The sequence below is a fragment of the Hypanus sabinus genome, chromosome 3 (assembly GCF_030144855.1).
Source record: "Hypanus sabinus isolate sHypSab1 chromosome 3, sHypSab1.hap1, whole genome shotgun sequence".
NCBI classification, from domain to species: Eukaryota; Metazoa; Chordata; class Chondrichthyes; order Myliobatiformes; family Dasyatidae; genus Hypanus; species Hypanus sabinus.
In genome coordinates, this window is record NC_082708.1 from 96,047,633 (window position 1) to 96,070,727 (window position 23,095).

General features: G+C 40.1%; 1 protein-coding gene and 1 long non-coding RNA gene across 2 annotated transcripts in view; one reads left to right on the forward strand and one right to left on the reverse strand.

The window, feature by feature from the left end:
* tmem128 (transmembrane protein 128) overlaps nt 1-11,078 on the reverse strand; it is a 24,271-nt gene extending 13,193 nt beyond the window's left edge. Inside the window, exons 1-3 of the mRNA XM_059964838.1 lie at nt 10,857-11,078; nt 5,306-5,447; nt 391-552 (exon numbers count right to left, since the gene is read on the reverse strand). Of these exons, the coding sequence (XP_059820821.1) occupies nt 391-552; nt 5,306-5,447; nt 10,857-10,941 (389 nt within the window). The 5' untranslated portion in view covers nt 10,942-11,078. The remainder of the gene's footprint in view (nt 1-390; nt 553-5,305; nt 5,448-10,856) is intronic.
* Nucleotides 10,976-16,952, forward strand: LOC132391530 (uncharacterized). The gene is made up of 3 exons (XR_009511257.1): nt 10,976-11,088; nt 13,224-13,454; nt 16,852-16,952. It is a non-coding gene; the product is annotated as an uncharacterized LOC132391530 (long non-coding RNA).
* Nucleotides 16,953-23,095: the final 6,143 nt, after the last annotated feature.

The window sequence follows — 23,095 nt, forward strand, 5'->3', positions numbered from 1 at the left end:
AATTCACTAAAGTTCTTCAAGGAAGCAAAGTTTCTCTCCAGGATATATAAGATGGCAGACCCACCAATGTTGCTTCTTCAGTTCAAAGGCCTTTCGGGATATTAAATGCTAATAACATCCAAATCTTGAGAATGAAGGCTATGTTTTACTTCAGAAACTGAGAAATTATGTTTCCTTTCTCGTGTTAGTAAAATGAGAAGAAAACACAAGGAAAATATTTATATTGTCATTTAATTATCCCACTAAGATTAAAACATCCCAATTCTAATTCACAATATAAAAAAATTTACTTTTTTCCAGTATTGCCAAACTACACTTAATTTAGTCGCATCAGTATTTATCACAACCTCATCTTACTTTTAAAAATGACAAATTAAAGAAAATACTTACCACACTGATGCAGCAATAAAAGCAGCTGTAGCAGAAGGAATCAGCGTAGGATTATACTGCTCATATTCTCTGACCTCCTTGTACCACTCCAGGTAAAATATGCAGTAGATAGCAATAAGCAAGCTAATTATCAGTAGTGAGCTGCCCAAAAGGAACCATCGACTGGTTTAAAGAGAGAGAAAAGCTGTGAGCTGAATAAACACAGCTTCAATTTTGTTGTATAGATACATTATGCAAAGCACTTCCATACACAATGACTATGCAATAAATTCTACTATAAATAAACAGGGTTTCAAATTTGATATTTTTATTCCAAGAACACTCCTGACCTCTCCACTTACTCTCTATCATCCTTTGCCACAAAGTTTTGCCAACTGGAATAAGGTTTTATTTTTATGCACAATATTAACATCACTAGCCTAACAATTCCTGATCCACAAATATCAGCTTTGTGTGCATAATAATGGATCACCCAAATCCAATTAATGGATTTACATTCACCAATAGATTTGTGGTTTGCACAATGAAAGCTTACAGACATAGCATGTGATCCCTGAAGCCCATGTGAGAAATAGAACTGAAGTTACCCAGTATTGTTACCTGAGGACAATCATAAGTGGAACACATTTCTACTATCAGCTATACTCCTTTATTTTAAGTAAATAATAAAATAATTCAGGCCAGGCAGCATTCTAAAGAAAAACAGATGAACTGCTTCAGCTTTTGGAACATTCTTTCATTTTAATGTTCAGCATTTCTCTCTCCTAACATTGGCACCACAGTAATGTAGCAGCCGGTACAATTCTAATACACCTCAGGGCATTCCAGAGTTCAATTCCAGCACCATTCATGAAATGTGTGGGTTTTCCCTGGGTGCTCCAGTTTTCCTCTCGCAGTCCAAAGATGTACCAGGTAGGTTAACTGGTCATTATAAATTGTCCCAGGATTAACTGGGTTTGTCAGGGAGTTGCTGAGGTGGTGTGGCTCCAAGGGCCTGCTCACACTGTATGGCTAAATAAAATAAATGGAAATAGGCACAGAGGCAAGCAATTGATAAGATTTGCACTTAAGCAGTATCACTTACATCTATTTCAGAATATCCTAAAACACTTCAGTCAGTGAGGTACATTTGAAATAATCTGATTGGGGGTATTCAGCATGGCTCTGTGCAGAGAAAAAAATCTATTTCACTAATTTGATTAAGCTTTTTTTTTAAAAGGGCTAACAAAATGTATTAATGAAGGCAATGTGGTAGATGTTCTCTACATAAACTTTAATAAGGCATTTGACAAGCTCCCACATTAGGTTATTCAAGAAGGTAAAGGCATATATGATCCAAGACAAGCTGTATCTTTAACTGATTAGAAGCCTCTGACTAAATGTGTACAAGAATTGGTGCTGGAACCTTGCTGCTTGTGATATATAGAACAAGTTTGTTGTGAATGTAGGAGGCATAAATAGTAAATTTGCAGATGACTTGGAAACTCATGGGGTTTAGAATGGCGAGGGAAGTTATGTACAAGATACAGAGCGGTTGGAAAGTTGGGTGCAGTGCTGGCAGATGGAATTTAATCCTGATAAGAGTGAGGCGATCTATTTTGGGAAGTCGGACATGGATAGCACAGATATGGCAGTAAGGAACGTTCATGGAACCAAAAGCTCTTGGGATCTTAATCCATTAATTCTCCAAATGTGGCAATATTGGTGGCTAGGGTGGTGAAGACGGCATATAGCAACACAAGTTGAAGCATAAAATATAAGAATTGGGACATTATGTTGAACTTTACAAAACACCAGTTAGGTTGCACTTGGAATATTGTGTGCAGTTCCATCATTATTATCAGTGTTGGAGAGAATACAGAGGAGATTCACTAGAACATTGCGTGGACTGGAGGACTTGATTATGGGTAGACTAGATTGGATAGGCTGATCTCCTTTACCTTGGAGTAAAGACTGAGGATGAACTGAAATAAATATAGAAGATTATAAGAGGAACTGATAAGGTACATAGATCAAATCGTTTATTCCCATGATAGATGTATCAATAATAAAAGGCATAGTTTTAAGGTAGGAGGTTTAAAGGGATCCGAGAGGTAAGTGTCCACCCCACATCCACCTGTGGATGATATCAGGAAAGCACTGTTAGAGGTGGTAATAGAATCAGACATAATCACTACAGGCATTTCAACAATCATTTAAGTAAGTAAGAAAAAAAGGAATGAATGTAGGTGGCTAAAGGTCAGCATAGAGATGGACCAAATGACTAGCTGTACAACTCTAGGACCCTAAGTAAGCCAATTTATAAACAATAAGTTTCATAAGAACATCAGAAATAGGAGCAGGAGTAGGCCATCTGGCTCCTCAAGCCTGCTCCACCATTCAATATCATGGCTGACTGGCCATGGACTCACCTCCACCTAACTGCCTTTCCCCATAACCCTTAAAGCAACAATCTATCCAACCTTAAATATATTTACTGAGGTAGCCTCCACTGCTTCATTGGGCAGAGAATTCCACAGATTCACCACTCTCTGGGAAAAGCCATTCTGCCTCATCTCGGTCCTAAATCTACTCCCTCCAAATCGTGAGGCTATGTCCCCTACCAGTGGAAACAACTTTCTATCTTATCTATCCCTTTCATAATGTTTTATGTTTCTATAAGATACGCTCTCATTCTTCTGAATTCCAGCGAGTACAGTCCCAGGTGACTCAATCTCACTTCTTGGCCTCATCTCAGGAATCAACCTGGTGAACCTCATACTCACCACCTCCAAAGCCAGTAAATCTTTCCTCAAGTAAAGAGACCAGAACTGCATACAGTACTCCAGGTGCGGCCTCACCAGTATCCTGTACAGTTGCAGCATAACCTCCCCGCTCTTAAGTTCAATCCCTCTAGCTATGAAAGCCAATATTCCATTTGCCTTCTTGATAGCCTGATGCACTTCAAACCAACTTCGTGTGATTCATGCACAAGCAATCCCAAATCCTTCTGCTCAACAGCATGCTGCAATTTTTTTTACAATTTAAATAATCTTCCCTTTCATTTTTCCTTCCAAAGTGGATGACCTCACATTTACCAACATTGTACTCCATCTGCCAGACCCTTGCCCACTCACTTAACCTATCTGTATCTCTCTGCAGACTCTCCACAACTTCTGCACAATTTGCTTTTCCTTTCAATTTAGTGTTATCAGCAAACTTAGATACATTACACTCGGTCCCCTCTTCCAGATTGTTAATGTATATTATAAACAGTTGCGGGCCCTGCATTAACACCTGCGGCACACCACTCACCACTGATTGCCAACCAGGATAACACCCATGTACCCCAATTCTCATCTTTCTAGTAGTTAACCAACCCTCTATCAATGCTAATACATCAACCCCAACTCTAGGCATCCTTATTTTGTGGCTAAGTCTTTTATGTGGCACCTTATTGAATGCCTTCCGGAAATCCAAGTAAATAATGCCCATCTGTTCCCCTCTATCCTCTGTGCTCACTATCCACTGCTTTGTTTCCACAAAGACTATTTAATGGTTAAAAATTGGCCAAGGTATTAGGGACAATTCTCCTGGTATTCTTCAAAGTACCAGCCAAGGATCTTTTACATCCATATGAGAAAGCAGGAGAAACTCTAGTATAATGGCTTATCCAAAAAAACAGCACGAGACAGAGCAGTGAATGACTTCAGTTGTTGCTGTACTGGTACTTCTGCCCAGATTTTAAAGTCCTAGAGATGAACATGAGACCAGAGACTAGAAAGTTGGAGATAAGGCTATCAACTGAACTTCAGCTTACAATATAACAAAAAATTACCGCACTGAACTGGCATCAGTGATACGGCTGAAATCACCACCTCCACAGAAATGCTGAGAACATGATAGGTAGCACAGTAAGTCTGAACATGGTTTGAAGCATTTTAATGTTTATAAATACTCTTCATTTGAAAATATAAGAGTTTTTAAATTAATTTCTATAAAGATATCAATGCAAGAGATACAGAACGTTAATATTTCTAGGTTGTTCAATATCTGTATATTTTGTTGCAATTAATTCCAAGCTAACAGACATCTGGGTGGGAAAGAAGAGTATCCCACACAGAATAGCTGGCATTTATCAGGATAACTCTGATATCCTCAGGATAACCTTTTATGGATATTTTCACAAATATCCCCACACCCCCAATACATTTGATGTAAGATGGCAATTTCAGCCTAAATTCACACAATTACATCCTGTCATCACTGGTGGTTCCTTAAGGTTGTCAACGGACTTTTAACATCGTAAATCAGTGAGTTGTTTGTTATGTCTCCCCTCTTACTGTGAAATGGAGACATCTCTTTCTCCCTTACTAGGGAGAGAGAGAGGGGGAGACAAAGGGGGGAGAGAGGGGGAGACAAAGGGGGGGGAGGGGGAGAGGGAGAGGGAGAGGGAGAGGGAGAGGGAGAGGGAGAGGGAGAGGGAGAGGGAGAGGGAGAGGGAGAGGGAGAGAGAGAGGGAGAGAGAGAGGGAAAGAGAGAGAGAGAGAGAGAATGAGCAGTCTTTGGGGTACTACAAGTCTGTGTCTTTGCTGCATGCTTGAGTACTCAGTGGTGGGTGCCGATGCTTTTTTTTGCTGGTGGGGGGAGGGGGATTGTTGCTTTGCTGCTGCTTATGCTCGGGAGGGAGGGGAGCTGGGGGGTCTTTGGGGTTCTAACATTTAACTGCCATACATTTTTTTGGGGGCACTCCTCTGTTTTCATGGATGGTTTGCGAAGAAAAAGCATTTCAGGATGCATATTGTATATATTTCTCTGACATTAAATGTACCTTTGAAACCTTTGAAAGCAAGAGAATCTTCAAAAAAATTACATCCTACATTTTTTTGAAATTTCAAATTGGACCGGAACACTAAAAGAAAAATAAATTATTTACCCTTCTATTCGATAATCTGTTTTAATTGTAGAAAAAAAATCAACATAGTATGTCACTGCAATGGAAGATAAAATCCAGAATATGGAGTGTATATTAAATCGAGGAAGCGGTTTTTCTTTCTTCTTTGCTTCATCTTCTAAATCTATTTATCAACAAATAACATAGTTAAAAACTGTGTAATACCAGAAAGACATGACCTTTTCACCTTCCACTGAAAAACATCTAAATAATTTAAAATCCAATCAAATGCATTTCCATACAATTGAAGATACATGATTTATAGTGCTAGTCAGAGAAACTGCACAACCAGGGTGGCAGAAGCTGAAAACAAAAACTGCGAAGGGTGGCAGTGATGCAGGAATTTCGCAGGATGCCAGGGAAAAAGCTGACGGTTATAAAACATGCTTGGTGAATGGAGGGTTTGGAGACCACTGGGGGGAAATGGTAGCTAGCTGAAAGGGTACAACACAATGCAGAAGAAAACACAGAATAACATTAGTTCAGATAAGCAAACTGGACTGCTGTGAGACAGGCAGAGGTCACCAGGAGCCGGCCATTTGATAGTGAAGATGATGCTATCCTGGTTAGGCTGTCTAGAACCGATGGGTATTAGAACATTAGAAAGTTTTTGACAAGAACAGGCCATTCAGTCCAACAAAGCTTGCCAAATTCCTTTTCACATTGTGTGTTGACAGAACTATCGAGTTTAGATTTGAAAGTCTCTAAAATACTACTCTCAACTACATAACCAGGTAGTTTGTTCCATATGTCCACAACTCTCTATGTAAAGAATCGCTTCCTGACATTCGTCTGAAATCTCTCCTTAACCAGTCTCCAGCCATGGCCCCGTGTCCTTGATGATGAGTAATTCTGAAGCAGCAGCTGGAATCCACTTTACTTATATCCTTAATGATTTCTATCAGGTCTCCACTTATTCTACGTCTGCTTAGGCTAAAAAGATTTAATTCTTTCAATCTTTCTTCCTACCTCATACACTGCAGACGTGGAATGAGTTTAGTCACTGAACTCCCTCACACAATATGGTAACCAAAATCGTACATGGTATTGAGTTCAATAAGTCGCCGGAACCAGACAAGATGTACCCCAGGCTACTGTGGGAAGCAAGGGAGGAGATTGCTGAGTCTCTGATCTTTACATCATCAACAGGAATGGGAGAAGTATTAGAGGATTTGAAGGTTGCAAACGTTCTCTTGTTCAAGAAAGGGAATAAAGATAATCTAGGAAATTATAGACCAGTGAGTCTTTCTTCAGTGGCGGGCAAGTTGTTGGAGAAGATCCTGAAAGGCAGGATTTATGAGCATTTGGAGAGATGTAATCCGACTAAGTGTGGCTTAGTCAGGGGCAGGTCATGTCTTATGAACCTGATTGAATTCTTTGAAAATGTAAAACACATTAATGAAGGCAGAGCAGTGGATGTAGTGAATATGGATTTCAGTAAGGCATTTGATAAAGTTCCCCATGCAAGGCTCATTCAGAAAGTAAGAAAGCATGGGATCTCAGGAGACTTTGCTTTGTGTATCCAGAATTGACTTGACCACAGAAGGCAATAGGTGTTTCTCGATTGTTTGAATTCTGCATGGAGGACAGTGACCAATGTGTTCTGTGGGGATCTGTTCTGGGACCACTCCTCTTTATGATTTTTATAAATGACCTGGATAAGGAAGTAGAAGGGTGGGTTAGTAAGTTTGCTGATGACACAAAAGTTAAGGGTGTTGTGGATAGTCTGGAATGTTGTCAAAGGTTACAGTGGGACATTGATAGGATGCAGAACTGGGCTGAGAAGTGGCAGATGGAGTTCAACCCAGATAAGTGTGAAGTGGTCAGATCCCACTTGGAGTATTGGGTTCAGTTCTAGTCACCTCACTACAGGAAAGAATGTTGATACTATAGAGTGAGTGCAGAGATTTACAAGGAAGTTGCCTGGATTGGACAGCATGTCTTATGAGAAAAGGGTTGAGTGAACTTGCCCTTTTCTCCTTGGAACAAGAGGATGAGAGGTGACCTGATAGAGCTGTTTAAGGTGATGAGGGGTATTGATCGTGCAGATAGCCAGAGGCTTTTCCCAGGGCTGAAATGGCTAACACGAAGGGGCATAGTTTTATGGTGCTTGGAATAAGGTACAAGGGGAACGTCTGAGGTAAATTCTTCTAGGTGATGGTGGTAGAGGCAGATACAATAGGGCTCTTAAGAGACTCTTAGATAGGTACACGGAGCTGAGAAAAACAGAGGGCTATGCAGTAGGGAAATTTTAGGCAGTTTCTAGAGTAGGTTACATGGTCAGCACAACACTGTGGATCGAAGAGCCTGTAATGTGCTGTGGATTTCCATGTTCTATGTATGGCCTCTCAAATGCATTACACAGCTGAAGGAGAACGTCTCTTGACTTGAACTCCACTGAGTGCATTATATAGTCCAACATTCTTTTTGCCTTTGTAATTGCTTCTCTGCATTGTCTAGACGTTGATGATGATGAGTCTACTAGGACACTCAAATCCTTGTCATACAGTACCCTTTCTAACTCAAGAACCCCCATTGTATATTTATATCTAATATTTCTACTTCCTAGATGTAATACTTTACGTTTACCTAAATTTTGTCTGCCATATATCTCCCCACATATGGATTTAATTTAGATCTACCTGAATCCAACACAGAGGCTGTGTACAAAGAGGACCAGAGTCACCTCTGCTTCCTGAGGAGACTGAGGTCCTTTGCAGTATGCAGGCCTCTCCTTGATACCAGTCTGTTGTCACCAGTACAATCTTCTATGCAGTGGTGTGCTGGGGCAATGGAATCAACAGGGCTGATCCCAACAGGTTCAATAAACTGATTAGAAAGGCTGATTTTATTATAGGAGTCAAACTGGACACTCTGGAGGCTGTGGTAGAACAAAGGACCCTTCCAAAAATCCCGGCAATTCTGGACAATGTTTCTCACCCTCTACATGCCACTTTGGCTGAACAGAGAGCACTTTCAGTAATAGCCTATGACAACTGTGATGCTCCAAAAAGCACTATATGAGGTTATTCTTACCCTCAGCCATGAGGCTCGATAATGAGTCAACCTACAGTTGGGGAAGTAATGACCCCCTCTTGTTAAGATTATTATTAACCTCTGTTTACCAGTGCTCTGTTTAAGCTCTGCTTAGCTTTGTTATCCGGGCCCAGCTATTGCAGACACCCTGTGCAATACTACATTACTTCTTATTCTACAGTATGATGTGCTCCCATTACTGTATATTACATATTTCTTGCACCACCATCTTAACAGTTTGAACTTGGAAGTCTTGTACATCTTATTTTTAAGGTTACTGACTTCTTTAAATTCTTCCTTACTTCTCTTCTAATATTTGTATATCTGTGAACTTGTAATGCTACTGTGACACTGTAATTTCCTTTAGGATCAATGAAGTATCTAGATATCTACTGATTCTGCTGCCTGAATCAATTATCAGCCTGTCCCCTAATTTTGTGTCATCGGTAAACTACTAGTTTATTTGTTATGTGATTATCCAATCATTAATGTAAATTTAAAACAGCAGCAGCCCCAAAACTGATCCTCTGGAACCCCACTTTTAACATCTTCTAGTTGTGAAAATAATCCTCTCATCATAATTTGTTGTTTTCTGTTTTTGAACCAGTTCTCAAAGGTTTATTTTTTTATTACCCAAGTAAATGACTCTGAAATTCTTCAATTCTCTAAATAGCCATGAAACCAAGAAAGAAAAGAAAAAGAAAGGCAACACAGTCATCAACCCCCAAATCCCATCTCCCTGCAAAACAAAAGAACAAAAACAGTTCAGGTACATCAACCCCCAAATCCTTCCACCCATTCGCACACCTTACCCTGAATCCCTACCTTCTGTAACTTGATTTTCTTAACCCGGGGGGGGGGGGGGGGGGGTACCTTGTCAAAAGCCTTCTGAAAACCAAGTAAAGGAAGTAAATGATATCAGCCAATCTACTGTTATCATAAACTTTAGTTGCTTCTTCATAAAACTTCAGCATGTTAGTAAAACATGATTTCACCTTTCTGAACCCATGCTGGCTTTCTGCTAACATGCCTGTTTTTATCAACTGCTTTTCCATCTCATTTTTTATTACTGTTTCGATGACCTTGCCTGCAAAACTGGTCTATAGTTACCAGGGTCACTGCAGTCACCAGGATAACATAGGCCCATTTCCAGTCCTTAGGGATTTCACCAGTCTTCAATGACTTTTGAAAAGTACACGTTAGCGGCTTTTGTATATAATCACAGACCTCTTCAAATATTCTTGTTGTCTGGCTTGGAGTTTTATTAACTTTCAGCTGAAGCAACACCTCACTTTCTAAGATCTCTAAGTCACTTAAAACAACCTTATTTTTCTCTACACTTACTGGCGTATTACTAACATCTTCATAGGAGAATACATTAGCAAAATATGAGTTCAGGGTATCCTCGGTGTCCTCCTCTGCATAATTTAACACTATTATTCCTGATATAATTAACTTCCTCCTTGACTTTTGCTATTGAAGTATTGAAAAAATCTCTTAGGGTCAATCTTAGCAATATCCTTATCCTTCTCAACCTGCTTTTTGGTAATCCCAGTTTCCCTCTTGACCATACCTCTCATATTTACATATGCCCTGCACTTAACCTCATTACTGTTTTTTTTCTGTATTCCTTACCTAGCCATCTTCTCTTCAATCATTTATATGTATTAATTTATTCATCCATGTAGTCTTTACTGCTTCTCCTGACCTTGTGTATGAAGATTTCCTGTGTGTATTACAGGTACCTCTTTAAATCAACCCCCATTGTTCCTCAACTGACTCGATGTCAAGCAGTTTCTGCCAGTTTACCTTCTGAAGTCTTTGCTGCATCTGCACAAACTTTGCCTTTCTGAAATCCAATTTAATAGCTTTGGTTTTCATTGATATACTCTCCCAAAAAACTTTGAGACTAATAATAATCACTTGTTCTTAGAGATTCAACAACTTCCATACTCAAAATTCTACCCTGATTGTTACAGAATATCAAATCTAGATAGAAAGTCAAAGAGGTTACCCATTCAAGGCAGAGATGAAATATTTTAAGAGTAGTGAATCTTTGTAATTTTCCACTCATGGAGTTGAGACAGAACAATAGTTTAAAATAAATGTATACAAGTAATCAAGACACAGGAAAGCCGCAGTGAAGTGGAAGATGATCTTATACGCTCAAACGCCCGGTATGGGAAATAGAAAGGATCGGACTCAGATCAGTGGGTGGGGCGTGGTTGGTTAGGGATGGATCCATTGAAGGGGCGGGGAGCTATTGTACAGGTGCCAGTCGATGTGTTTGGGGCAGAAAGTAGTGAGGTGAAGATTGAAGAACAGGTAGGCGTGTGTGTTTTGTGTAGGAGGAAGAGAGACAAGGTGCCAGTGTAAGGGATGTGGGTGAATGAACGAGGACAGGATGGCTGCAGAGGTTTGGTCGGGTGGGGAGGGGTGCGAGAAACAGAGATCAGAATCCGTGGGGCCCCAGACTCTGCACCAGCCCGCCGCTCACCTGTCGCCTCCTGGGAGGGCACAACCTGCGTCTCCTGACGGAAACGATTCCTGATCCGCAGCAACGCCTCCGCGTCTGCCGCCATCTTAGCGCCGCTAATGAACGTCGTCAATGCCTGTACGAGATGACGTCACTCCCGGGGACGCGTTCCGGCCACGTGGGGTCACGACCTGCTGGTGCGGGTTTGTTGTCTTCAGCTCTTCGGCTTTCAGAGAAACCATCTCATCTCCTGGTGAGACTTTAGTTCAACGCTGCCAGGCGGCTTCCTCAAAATTGCCTCCAAGTTTTCTAAATTTAAAGTGGGCCGGATCTGCTCAACAACTTAACCCCAGGAATTAACCTGGTGAATCCTCTCTATGCAAGTATGCATGCACGGAGACCAACAGTATCCGGCCAACTCTATTAAAGTTGCGTTAAAATGTGCATACGTTTATGTTTTTGTGACCCTTGCAATGAGGGACAATGAACTAACACGTCGAAATGAGAGTGGGGATTGGAACTTAAGTGGTTGGTAACCAGGAAATCCAGTTTAGTGCGGATGGAGTGCTCGACAAAGCGGTCCCCTAATCTATGTAGAGTCGCACGAATGTAGAGGAAGTCTCATTGGGAGCATCGGATACAATAGACGACCCCGACGGAGTTGCAGGAAAAGTGTTGCTTCCTCTGAAGGGACTGTTTGGCGTCCTGAGTAGTGGTGATGGGCAAACGTAACACTTGCGGAGATAAGTGCCAAGAGGGAGATTAGTGGGGAGGGATGAATGGACAAGCGAATCATGAAGAGACAGATTCCTGCAGAAAGTTGGGAGGAGGTAAAGGTAGGATCCCATTGAAGATGGCAGAAGTTGAGACTGACGTGCTGGATGTGGAGGGCGAGAATGGAGTGGGCAAATGGATGAGATGTCAGTGAGGGCAGTGTCAATGTTGTTTCCCCTCCCCCACGCAGTAGGCTTCACCTGTGACAGCCTAGTCTTGTAACACACACAGATATTCCTTTTTATTCTGGCTTCTTCTCCCTCCTGTTCCAGTCCAGATGAAGGGTCTCAGCCTGAAAAGTTGACTGTTTATCCCTCTCCTTAGTTGCTGCCTGATCTGCTGAGTTCCTCCTGCATTTTGGATGTGTTATTCTTAATTTTCTTGGCTACAATTTTCATCATTTTTTAAGGCAAGTGGAGCAGCAAAAAAAAAACAAAAATCAAAAGAAAATAATTGCCGGTAGCCTGCAAACCCTTGGAGTTTTTAAACTTGTATGATGCACCCACAGATGCAGTGATTGCTCCAAAGAGTCAAATTCCTTATTTTGATTCTTAGCAAACTTACACTTAGCATTACTGAGCATTATGTCAGCAGTCAACAAAGATATGACCTCCACAGTCCCAAGTTACAAACTGCCATGAGATAAGCATGAATATGTAACTTCTCCCTTCACTTTTACCACACCCCCACTAATCTAGCTAGTTACCATAGTAAATGTGCAACACAGAATACAAAATATTAAGAGAAATAGACAGAGTGGACAGCCAGCGCTTCTTCCCCAGGGCACCACTGTTCAGTACAAGAGGATATGGCTTTAAGGTAAGGGGAGGGAAGTTCAAGGGGGATATTAGAGGAAGGTTTTTCACTCAGAGAGTGATTGGTGTGTGGAATGCACAGCCTGAGTCAGTGGTGGAGGCAGATACACTAGTGAAGTTAAGAGACTACAAGATGGGTATATGGAGGAATTTAAGGTGGGGTGTTATATGGGAGGCAGGGTTTGAGGGTCGGCACAACATTGTGGGCTGAAGGGCCTGTAATGTGCTGTACTATTCTATGTTCTTTGTTCTAAAACAATTAGAGATCAGAGACATGGCTGGTACAGCCAGTTTTAATGAATCATGCCAGCTGACAAAATTTTTGCGGGTGCTATTGTGGGCATGCATACCATAGGTTTGCCACTCCTGCTGTAGTACTTCACTGAGTTCAGAAAATTTCAGTAAACTGTAACTAAAACACCTGTTATCTTTTCAATCGTTTCCTTTATGACCCCACAGAATAAAAGCCATCATCCAGGTCTTTTGTCCAACTTATTTGCCCAATACATTTTTCTTCAGAGATAGAAGCTATTTCTCTCTTCCTTTATAACATATTGATAATTTATTATTTTTTGAGTTGTTTTAGTATCTTCTGCTGTGAATTCCCAACCAAAATAATTATTTAGACTTCCCATTATTAGTTTTCCAATCTCCTCCTCTCAAGAGTCAACATTTATTTCAGCTACTTTCTTCCTTTTTATAAACCAAACCCAGATTTTATGGTCCATTGTATTATTGACCAATTGACGCTCATTTTCTTTCTTCTATGTCATTTTTGTTGACATGGTAACAGGGGCAGCTGTTAAGGGTGATTGGATAATGCAGAGGAGCCAGAAGAATGATGGACCTGTTGGATGGTACATTGCATTGGTGGTATCAGAAATATCCAATGAATTGAAAAGTGGTCTACTGGGAGCTCTGGGGAAGACAAATTCTATTGTGCTAAAAGCAAATTTGCAGGCAGTGCAGTGCAACAGATGCAGCTGAGGATCCTATTGCAGATGGAGGGGCATTGTTAATTGAATGAAAGGTAAGCTAGAGATTTAAATCTTTTTTTAAAAAGTATGTAAATGCAGCATCATCAGAGCAGGTGTTGCAGAGAACTTTGGAAAATGAAATAAACTCTTTATGGCAAGTAAGATTACACCAATCACATCTTCACTTTTGCTTTTAGTTCAACATTAATGAGCAGGTGTACCTAATAAAGTGGCCATTGTGTGTATAAACTCACTCTTCATTCTCCTATTGTCCAATGAAAAAGACTCAACCTTTCTCCAAACTCAGCCACTTGAGTCACAGCAACATCATAAATCTTCTCTATGCTCTTTTCAGATTAATGATATCTTTCCTATAGAACATTGACCCAAAACTTAATACAATATTCCAAATGCTGCTTCATCAACATCTTCTACAATTACAACATAATGTCCCAGCTTCCATGCTCGGCTCATGCTACAAGGTGGTCCAGTAGAATGCAACCATTTAAAAATGCTCCTCTTAAATTGCACACTACACTGACTTGGAAATATCTCACTACTCTTTTCGCTGGTGCTGGCTCTGAATGGTAGAATTTTCTACCCACTGGCGCTGTAAAATTATCCTTACCTGTTGAAATACATTGACCAAGAAGCATCTTAGAATGGGCAATCAGGAATAAGCAATTAATAAAGGAATTTAAAAAAATTCATCCTTAACTCCTCAGCCCTAGAGTTAAACATTGTCAGGAGCCCAGGCCTAAAAAAGGATGAGGAAGAGCTCCCATTATTGAGCTTATCATCGACTGCATTAGGTAACTGTTGATAGCAGTCGTGGCCAAGCTGAAGGAGAACAGAAAGAAGGATACTGGAAAGATCTGGATGCAGCGTGTGGCAGCATCTAGACTGGAGTTGCTGCTCTCCCGCGCCCCCCCCCCCCCCCACCGCCCCTATCACTCGGCAGAAGACAAGCTATGTCGTAGTTGACTGCAGATCTCTGCAGCAGTGATGGACTCAGGGTCTGGACTGCATGGTTGTATTTTACTAACACACTATAAGTGTTTGCTATGTTGGTTGCATGGCCATATCTGACTGATACCTTTATGTGCTTGCTATCTTGTACATGTTATGTGTGTTTTGTGCTGTGTGTGACTGTTGGTATTGTGTTCTGCACCTTGGCCCCGTAGAAATGATGTCTCATTCGGCTGTATTCATGGGTATTTGTGTATGCTTGAATGACAATTATTCTTGAATTGAAGAGTCCACAGATCTCTAAATCCCTTCAGATATTGTGTTCTTAAAGGAAACAAATATTTTGTTAAGTGGATAGAAATTGTACATTCTTTGAATATTACAAAGCACTTAACATCCAATAACTTACTTTAATAATGGCACCATTGTTTTTAATGGATAAACAATGCTGCCTTATTCTGTAATTCAGCTCCTGAAAGAATGAGTTACACAATCAGCCTATCAACTTTAGCTGTATTTGTTGAGGGCAAAATGACAGACATGACAGGGGAAGAATGCTTTGCTAATTGATAAGAAAAACTTCCATAGATTTCTCTGTTCACTTGAAAAGGCATGTAGGACCTTGACTTAAGGACCATTTGAAAATGATGTTTCTTTATTGCTCTGAAGTGTCAACTAAAATGTTATGTTCAGCGTGGGACTTGAAACCACCAACTTATGACTCAAAGGCTACTTATGAAATAAACTGAATTTAAATAGAAAAAAAGATAATACTTCAAGTTAAACTAAATTGAAGGATTACATATGGGCAGCCCACTTCAACTACAAAATAAATTTATATCTCTACACAGAGTTCAGTTCTCTGGGTTCATGCTGACCATCAGCTACCATTTTTACACAAATCCTGTACTAATACATTCTCCTCAGATTCTGATCAACTCCTTTAAAACTCTACCAATGACCTATGTGCTCTGGGAACTTTACGACAGCAATTTAATCAACAAACCAGTGCAATTTGAAGGTATGGAAGAAACTAGAGCACCCAGAGGAAACTGGTATGGTTTCAGGGAGAATATGCAAACTCTGTAGAAGGACTGGGGGTCAACATTGAACTGTGTTAACAGAGCTGTGCCAGCTGCCCTTGTATTTCTATGTGTATATTTGTGTGCCATTTTCTTTTAATTTACTTGTTCAAAGGTTATGGGCATCAGTGAAAATACTTAATCACCCTGAAGTGAAAGGTTTAGGCAGGCACAGTAGTTTCCCTTCCTTGAAGGTCATTGGTGAATCATACACATTTTATCACAATGGAGTAGTTCACAATTTATTTAATTTTAGGTTTCCGGCTAAATTGTCTTTGGGTGTAGATTACAGATAGAAAGACCTACATGGGGTGTAACTTCTATGCTCTCATATTTCAACATATAGGTGATCCTTTATATATCTTCAGATCCATTGGCTTTAATTATTAAGCTGCACGGTATCTTACTAATTTTATGTTCTCTATTCTGGTCTGAATGATGGAGCATTAGGATTAGAACAGGGTGCCTACTGCCAGTTCCCTGATCTGCTCCCATCTTCCCTCATTCCCACACTGTGGTGTACATGCCTGACTTCCTAATGAAATTCTCTGATCAAGTTGGATTCCCACAGATTCCCTTCCACTCCTAGTAATTGTACTTCAAACTCTGCTTTTCAGTGCCAGGATGTATTATAATGATATAAACCTATACTTAAATCAAACTACTGCAAAGTTTCACAACAAGTACTACTTTCTTCAATGATGTCAGTAAATTTAATGATTGGCTTACCTTCAATTGCCTAATAGTTTGTCAGCTTACTGTGACCATTGTTTTGTTCAATAATCCTTCATAAAGATTTGGGAACATCAAGCAATCTTAGGCATACAGAGGATCTATTGTTAAATACAAATTTGTATTTCATCAGTCTGTGTCATGTCATTTATTAAAGAAAGAGATGTAGAATCAGTTTCATTGAAACATGAAGTTGATAATCTACCCCCCAAATTCAGATTGCTATATCAAATACCTGGGTTATTATCATGATCAGCCTTCAGATTGTTGCATTTGAGATGGTCATCTTACATCAATCTTTCATGGCAAACCACTAACATAGAGTAATAAAATTCAATTATGTGACTGTTGAAATGGAGAGGAATATTTAGCAGAAAGCAACATGGAACTGAATTGGAAATGTGTTTAGTAAACTAACTTTATTCATCAATGCCTAAAACAAGACTTTGGCTGGAAAAGTTATGGTCCATTAATCATAATTTTTAATGTGAACAGTACACAAGGTTGTGTTAGATACACAGAAGCTTCATTTGTTTAATTAATATTCACCTTGTTTCTCTCTCTTCAGTTAGTGTTGGGCATTTAGTCCACTTGTTTTCATACTTTTCCTTCACAAGCACTTAAGCCAACATGGACTGATTATTAACTCTGCTAAATGCCATTTCAGTTTGTCTGCTAGTGGCTTTCCTGGCAACTGCATCTCTACAGAAGATGTGACTCTGCCACTATCCAAGGTTGCCACTATTATGGACTTTCCACAGCTCCACACTACCAAAGCACTGCAAGAGTTTTTAGGTATGGTGACTTTCTAACATTTCATTCTGTGAGCTGCTGAACTTATGCTCCCCTGGTATAGTGCCCTTAACGGCAGTGCCCCTAATTGCATGCTTGAGTGGTCAGCAGACATGACCAGAGAGTTTGATGACACCAAACCCGCTCTTTTGAATGTGACCCTACTGGGGCACCCGCTCCCCAACACAGCTATGGCCATCTGACGGCTGATGCTGACTGATGATTGTGACATATATATTATCAAGGAAGAGTGCAATAATTGATGATGTTTATTCAGGGGCAATTTTATTACCAAACGTGGAAGCAACGTCTTTCAGGAAATCTTTATTTCTGAGGGTATTTAGGGTAATAAGATATTCTTCTGGGATGTATGGGTAAAATTATTTTAATTAATAGGATAATGAATAGGATAATAACAAATTAAGTATTAGATTAATTGTGAATATATTTACATCAACATCTATAAAATTACTTTGCATTTTGATAAATTTTAATCTATACCAATGTTTATTTACTATTGAAAAATATTAACTAACTTAAAGCAAAAAAATCACCGTAATAATCATGTTCTAATTAATAAACACCATTTAATTAATACAGTAATGAAGGATAAATCCTAATCATAAATTTACTTTTTACAATGCTATTCTTGAAATTGTTATGTATCAGTTTAATTCCTTTGATCTCCCTCTAATTTTCACCCCGTCCCAAAGGCCCTGATCTTTGCTTGGGTGTTCTTCAGTTCAATCGTCTGCAGATGCTATTATTAACTGACTCAAATGACACTTCACCACAATTGAGTTTAGATGGAGTTAACAGGATATGAACACTATCACAGCAAATCCAGTCCTCTCCAATCTGTACAGTAAGAATAGTTATGACAGAGAATTCTGGCAGATATGATCCTCTATCTCTGGGAGAATAATGCTGATAGAAAATAAGCTTAAATTAGAAAATTAACCATTCACTGAGAATAAATCTAGGAGAATTGGAAATTTATTGTGTAGCATTATACTTGGTGGTGGTTTGCCTACCGGACTACTGTGGTTGTGTAAAGAACTTAATTGGTACTCTTGAGGTTATCAACTTGTCAGTCTCCATGGTTAGTGTTACTTTTCTAGGTGTTAAAAATTTCGGATAGAGTTTAGATTGTGAGTTAATTTTTATAAAACTATAATCAGAAAATATAGAGTTTACTCATATATAGCTTGCAGTGGGGATTTAAGCTATCATGGGATAACAATAGATAGGAAAGATAAATATTTTGGTGTATACTGTAGGTAAATGAGTTTTCACATAAAATGTGTGCAAAGAGCATTTGGCCAGAAAGGTGGCAGAGACATCGTCCAAAGGACAGAAATAAAGGTTGGGCCTTAACAATAAGAACAGAATAAAAATTAAATGTTGGAAATTACTCAGCAGCTCAGTCAGCATCCACAGAGAAAGAAAAAAGCTTGAAAATGAACATATTTTAATTTTGTTGGAGAAGAAGCAAATTGTGGGTGGGAAGAGAAGAGGTAAAGGACAAGTAAGGTATTCTTGCAACTGTGTGGGAAGATGCTGTGAAAGAAATGTACTTACTGGAAGGGATGGAAGGCTGAATCAGGAGATTGTGAAAGCAAGTTTTTCTCAGAATGCTGGAAGAGGGAAGGGTAAAATATTTCAGGTGATGACACCTGTTGAAAGTAGTGGAAATTGTAGAGAATGAGTCATTGAATGTGGAGGCATGTGCAGTGGGATGTGAGGACAGGGAAGAGGATGGATTCATGAATTGCTCAAGCTGGATTGGAGGGTGTGAGTTAACATAGGACATTGAATAGAGGTGGTCTGTTACCCCTGGAGCAAAGGAGACTGAGAGTTGACATGATAGGAATATATAAAATTATGAGAGGCAAAGATGGGGTAGATTTTCATTGGTCCTACCTATCTGTATTGTAAACCTGTATTCTGTCTATGTGGAATTTGCACACTCTCCACGTGGCCATGAGAGATTCCACCGGATCCTCTAGTTTCCTTCCACATCCCAAATAAAGTGCGGGTTGATGGGTTAATATGCCATTGTAAATATTGCTGGTGTAGGTGAGTGGTAGGATCAGGAGGGGTGTGTGAAGAAAATGTAGGGAGAGTAAACATTTGAATAATGTAGTGTGAATGGAGGGTTGATAGTTGTTACAGACTTCATGGGCTGAAGGGCCTCTCTGCAATACATCTCTCTATGACTATGGTTTTCTCTTTCTCAGTTCTTGGTAGGTGAAGGGAGAGAAAGAACAAGACATGGAACACATGTAGTTGAAAGTCAGTATATTAATTCATGGAATGTGAGTCTCACTGGTTGGACTGCATTTAGTCTCCATCTCAACTGCCCTGGAGAAGGTGATGGTGAGCAGCTCGTTGAGCTGATTTAGGCTATGTATTGAAGATACTATCCTCAATACTACTCTAGGATTTGAGGATTTGGACAAAAAAAATATTTCTTTGGTTGGTTTATGACTTTGGAGAATTTGGTTTAATTTTTTCCATATTTGTAAGCCATGTATTTGGGACATCCTGATGGTGAGATCAGATTTTAAGCTTTGATATTTCAATCAGTTTCAACATTGGCAGAATTAACTGTTAAAATCCAAGAACAATTTGGAATACTAAATGAGTACTAAAATCTTCTTTTGTTGCAGCCACTTGTGGCTCCCTCTCTCATTCTGCTCTGGGATATCTCAGCTTGCAGTCATTGGCCATGAACAATATCAATGTCCCAAGGTTTGTAATAACCAACCCACTATCAAATCTTTCATACAGCCCTTTAATTTTTAGCTAAGAGGTTTCATTTCCCAGTCTAGTCTTGGGCAAGTAATATCTGATAATAACCAGTTCAGACATCTTTGATTAAGTTAATTCAATCTACTGGTGAATGAGTTAACTCATTCTTGACAAATCAATCAAGAAGGCAGCTCATGAGTTCTACTCGACCACACTCAAGTTAGAGCTGAGTCATCATACATGAATTTAATCTGAATTATTTAACAACTGAACAGCAAATCATTATTGTGATCCAGCACTCCCAGATATTATTAAGTATATTGACAGTCAGAGTCAGAAGTTATAAATAGGTTGCAATATTTTAAGATTAATTTAATGGCTAGCTTTCAAAATTACCTTTTTCAGTAGCCAATCTAATAATTGAGTCAAACCATTCTGTGGCCATGAACAACATTTCGAGTTTACATAACCTCATCTGCCTGAGCACCATACTTGTCACCTATCTGATAAGATGTGTTCAACCCTCCACTTTTTTTTGTGTTTTTCAAGTACATACTTCCTTCCAGCCAGGATTCACCAAAGGTCACCCCAGTAGCTTAACAAGCCATATTGGATCATAGGCATTGTCAGGAGATCAGACAGGAAATTTGCACTCATGTAATTCTCAGCTAAGGATCTAAATACAAACAAGTGTAATGGTTACAACACTTTACACTACCAGCGGCCAGGGTTCAATTCTCGCTGCTGCCTGTAAGGAGTTTGTACATTCTCCCAGAGACTTTGTGGCTTTCCTGTGGGTGCTCTGGTTACCTTCCACAGTCCAAAGACATATCAGTTAGTAGATTGTAAATTGTACTGGCTTTGGATAAATGGGGAGATGGTGGGTGGCATGGCTCAAAGGGCCAGAAGGGCCTGCTCCACAGTGTATCTGAAAAAACAAACAAACAGACAAATAAATAAAGCTCCGGGTTCTGCCAACTCACATTTCCAAACCAAACATGTGCCTCAACGAACTCCTCCTTCACCCTTAATGTTGTAGGTGAAAAATGCTTGCACATTGGTGTAGTACATCATGCACACAAGTTACACTAAACCTAACTAATGAAACCAGCGTCATGTTAATTATTAGCTAGAAAGAAGTAAGAAAAATATTTATTTAACCAATTATTGCTAGGTTTCATAATTTTTTCCAAGTTTAACTGACATAAAATCAGGAAATTTGCCATGACCACTGAACTAGCTTGCTGGTACAGTACACAGTAAAAACAGAAATGTTTTTCAGAACCATGGTGCTACATGAAACAGTATAAAACTTACACTGAGCTACATAAAAAACATAGAAAAAAAACACTAGACTACAGACCTACCCAGGACTGCATAAAGTGCACAAAACAATGCAGGCATTACAATAATAGACAAGACAATAGGCACAGTAGAGGACAGTAAGTTGGTGTCAGTCCAGGCTCTGGGTATTGAGGAGTCTGATGGCTTGGGGGAAGAAACTGTTACATAATCTGGTCGTGAGAGCCTGAATACTTTAGTGCCTTTTCCCAGACGGCAGAAGGGAGAAGAGTTTGTATGCTGTTTGCTTTGCGGATGCCGCGTGTACTGTGAACCTCTGTAATGGTGGGAAGAGAGACCCCGATGATCTTTTCAGCCGACCTCACTATCCACTGCAGGGTCTTGCGATCCAAGATGGTGCAATTTCCGAACCAGGCAGTGATGCAGCTGCTCAGGATGTTCTCAATACAACCTCTGTAGAATATGATGAGGATGGGGGTGGGAGATGGACTTTCTTCAGCCTTCGTAGAAAGTAGAGACGCTGCTGGGCTTTCTTTGGTATGGAGCTGGTGTTGAGGGACCAGGTGAGATTCTCCACCAAGTGAACACCAAGAAATTTGGTGCTGTTTACGATCTCTACCGAGGAGCCATCAATGTTCAGCGGGGAGTGGTCGCTCTGTGCTCTCCTGAGGTCAACAGCCATCTCTTTTGTTTTGTTCACATTCAGAGACAGGCTGTTGGCTCTGCACCAGTCCGTTAGCCGCTGCACCTCCACTCCATATGCTGACTCGTCGTTCTTGCTGATGAGACCCACCACAGTCATGTCATCGGTGAACTTGATGATGTGGTTCGAGCTGTGTGTTGCAGCACAGTCGTGGGTCAGCAGACTGAACAGCAGTGGACTGAGCACACAGCCCTGGGGAGCCTCTGTGCTCAGTGTGATGGTGTTGGAGATGCTGCCTCTGATCCAGACTGACTGAGGTCTCACAGTCAGGAAGTCTAGGATCCAGTTGCAGAGGGAGGTGTTCAGGCCCAGTAGGCTCAGCTTTCCAGTCAGTTTCTGAGGGATGATTGTGTTGAATGCTGAACTGAAGTCTATAAACAGCATTCAAACGTACGTCTTTTTTGTCCAGGTGGGTTAGGACCAGGTGGAGGGTGATGGCAATGGCGTTGAGCGGTAGGGATGGCACGCAAACTGCAGGGGGTCCAGTGAGGGGGGCAGCCTCTCGAAACACTTCATGATGATGGATGTGAGTGCAACAGGACGGTAGTCATGTTATGATTGCCATTTTCAGACAAACCTTTTAAAAGATAAATATTAATTTCACCTAAGTATTTTATCCTGATGCAACATTGAGTGACAATTACTAATATGAAGTCCAACAAAAGTGCCTGATGCACAACTTGCCTTGATCCCTGCTAAATCCTCCTGTTTTCTCCCTTCCTTTCAGTTACAAAGTATTGTTGATTGATTGGGCACAGCACAATGGACTCCACTGTCTCTCACACACACTTTGTATTTGCAAATTGTGGAAAATAATTTTCTTCCTCTTCCAATTTTCCTGTACTATTTTGATAGTGCTTAGTCATGCTGACATGAAATTCCAAAGCAACACGTAACACTTGGTACCTCTCTGGTTATTTCCTCCTGGATCCTCCTTCAAACCTAGAGTATGCAGCACCTTAACAATACACACTAAACAATCTTGTTTTCATGTATTATGTGGAGAAAAATATAGTTATTAGAGTTACACAATGCAGTAAACAAAGGCTATTTCCAAATTGCAATTTATCTTTCATGCTGTCTTTATTAATTATTATCACATCTCCTGAGCATTTCTCAGGATTATTCTGGAAGTTCTGTTTTAAGGAAGGGAATATCTGATATTCAGGGTTACACAAACTATTGATTTAACGTAATTCAATAAGACAAATACAATTAATTAACTAGCAAATATTTACTGCTGTCTTGAGGGTTGGGCTTCCTCAAAGTTCATTACCTCCTGAAAAGTATAAATAAGTGTCAAGGGTTACCTCTGCCCTCTACCCTCTCCTGAACATATTTCCAACTCCTGGTGTGTCTT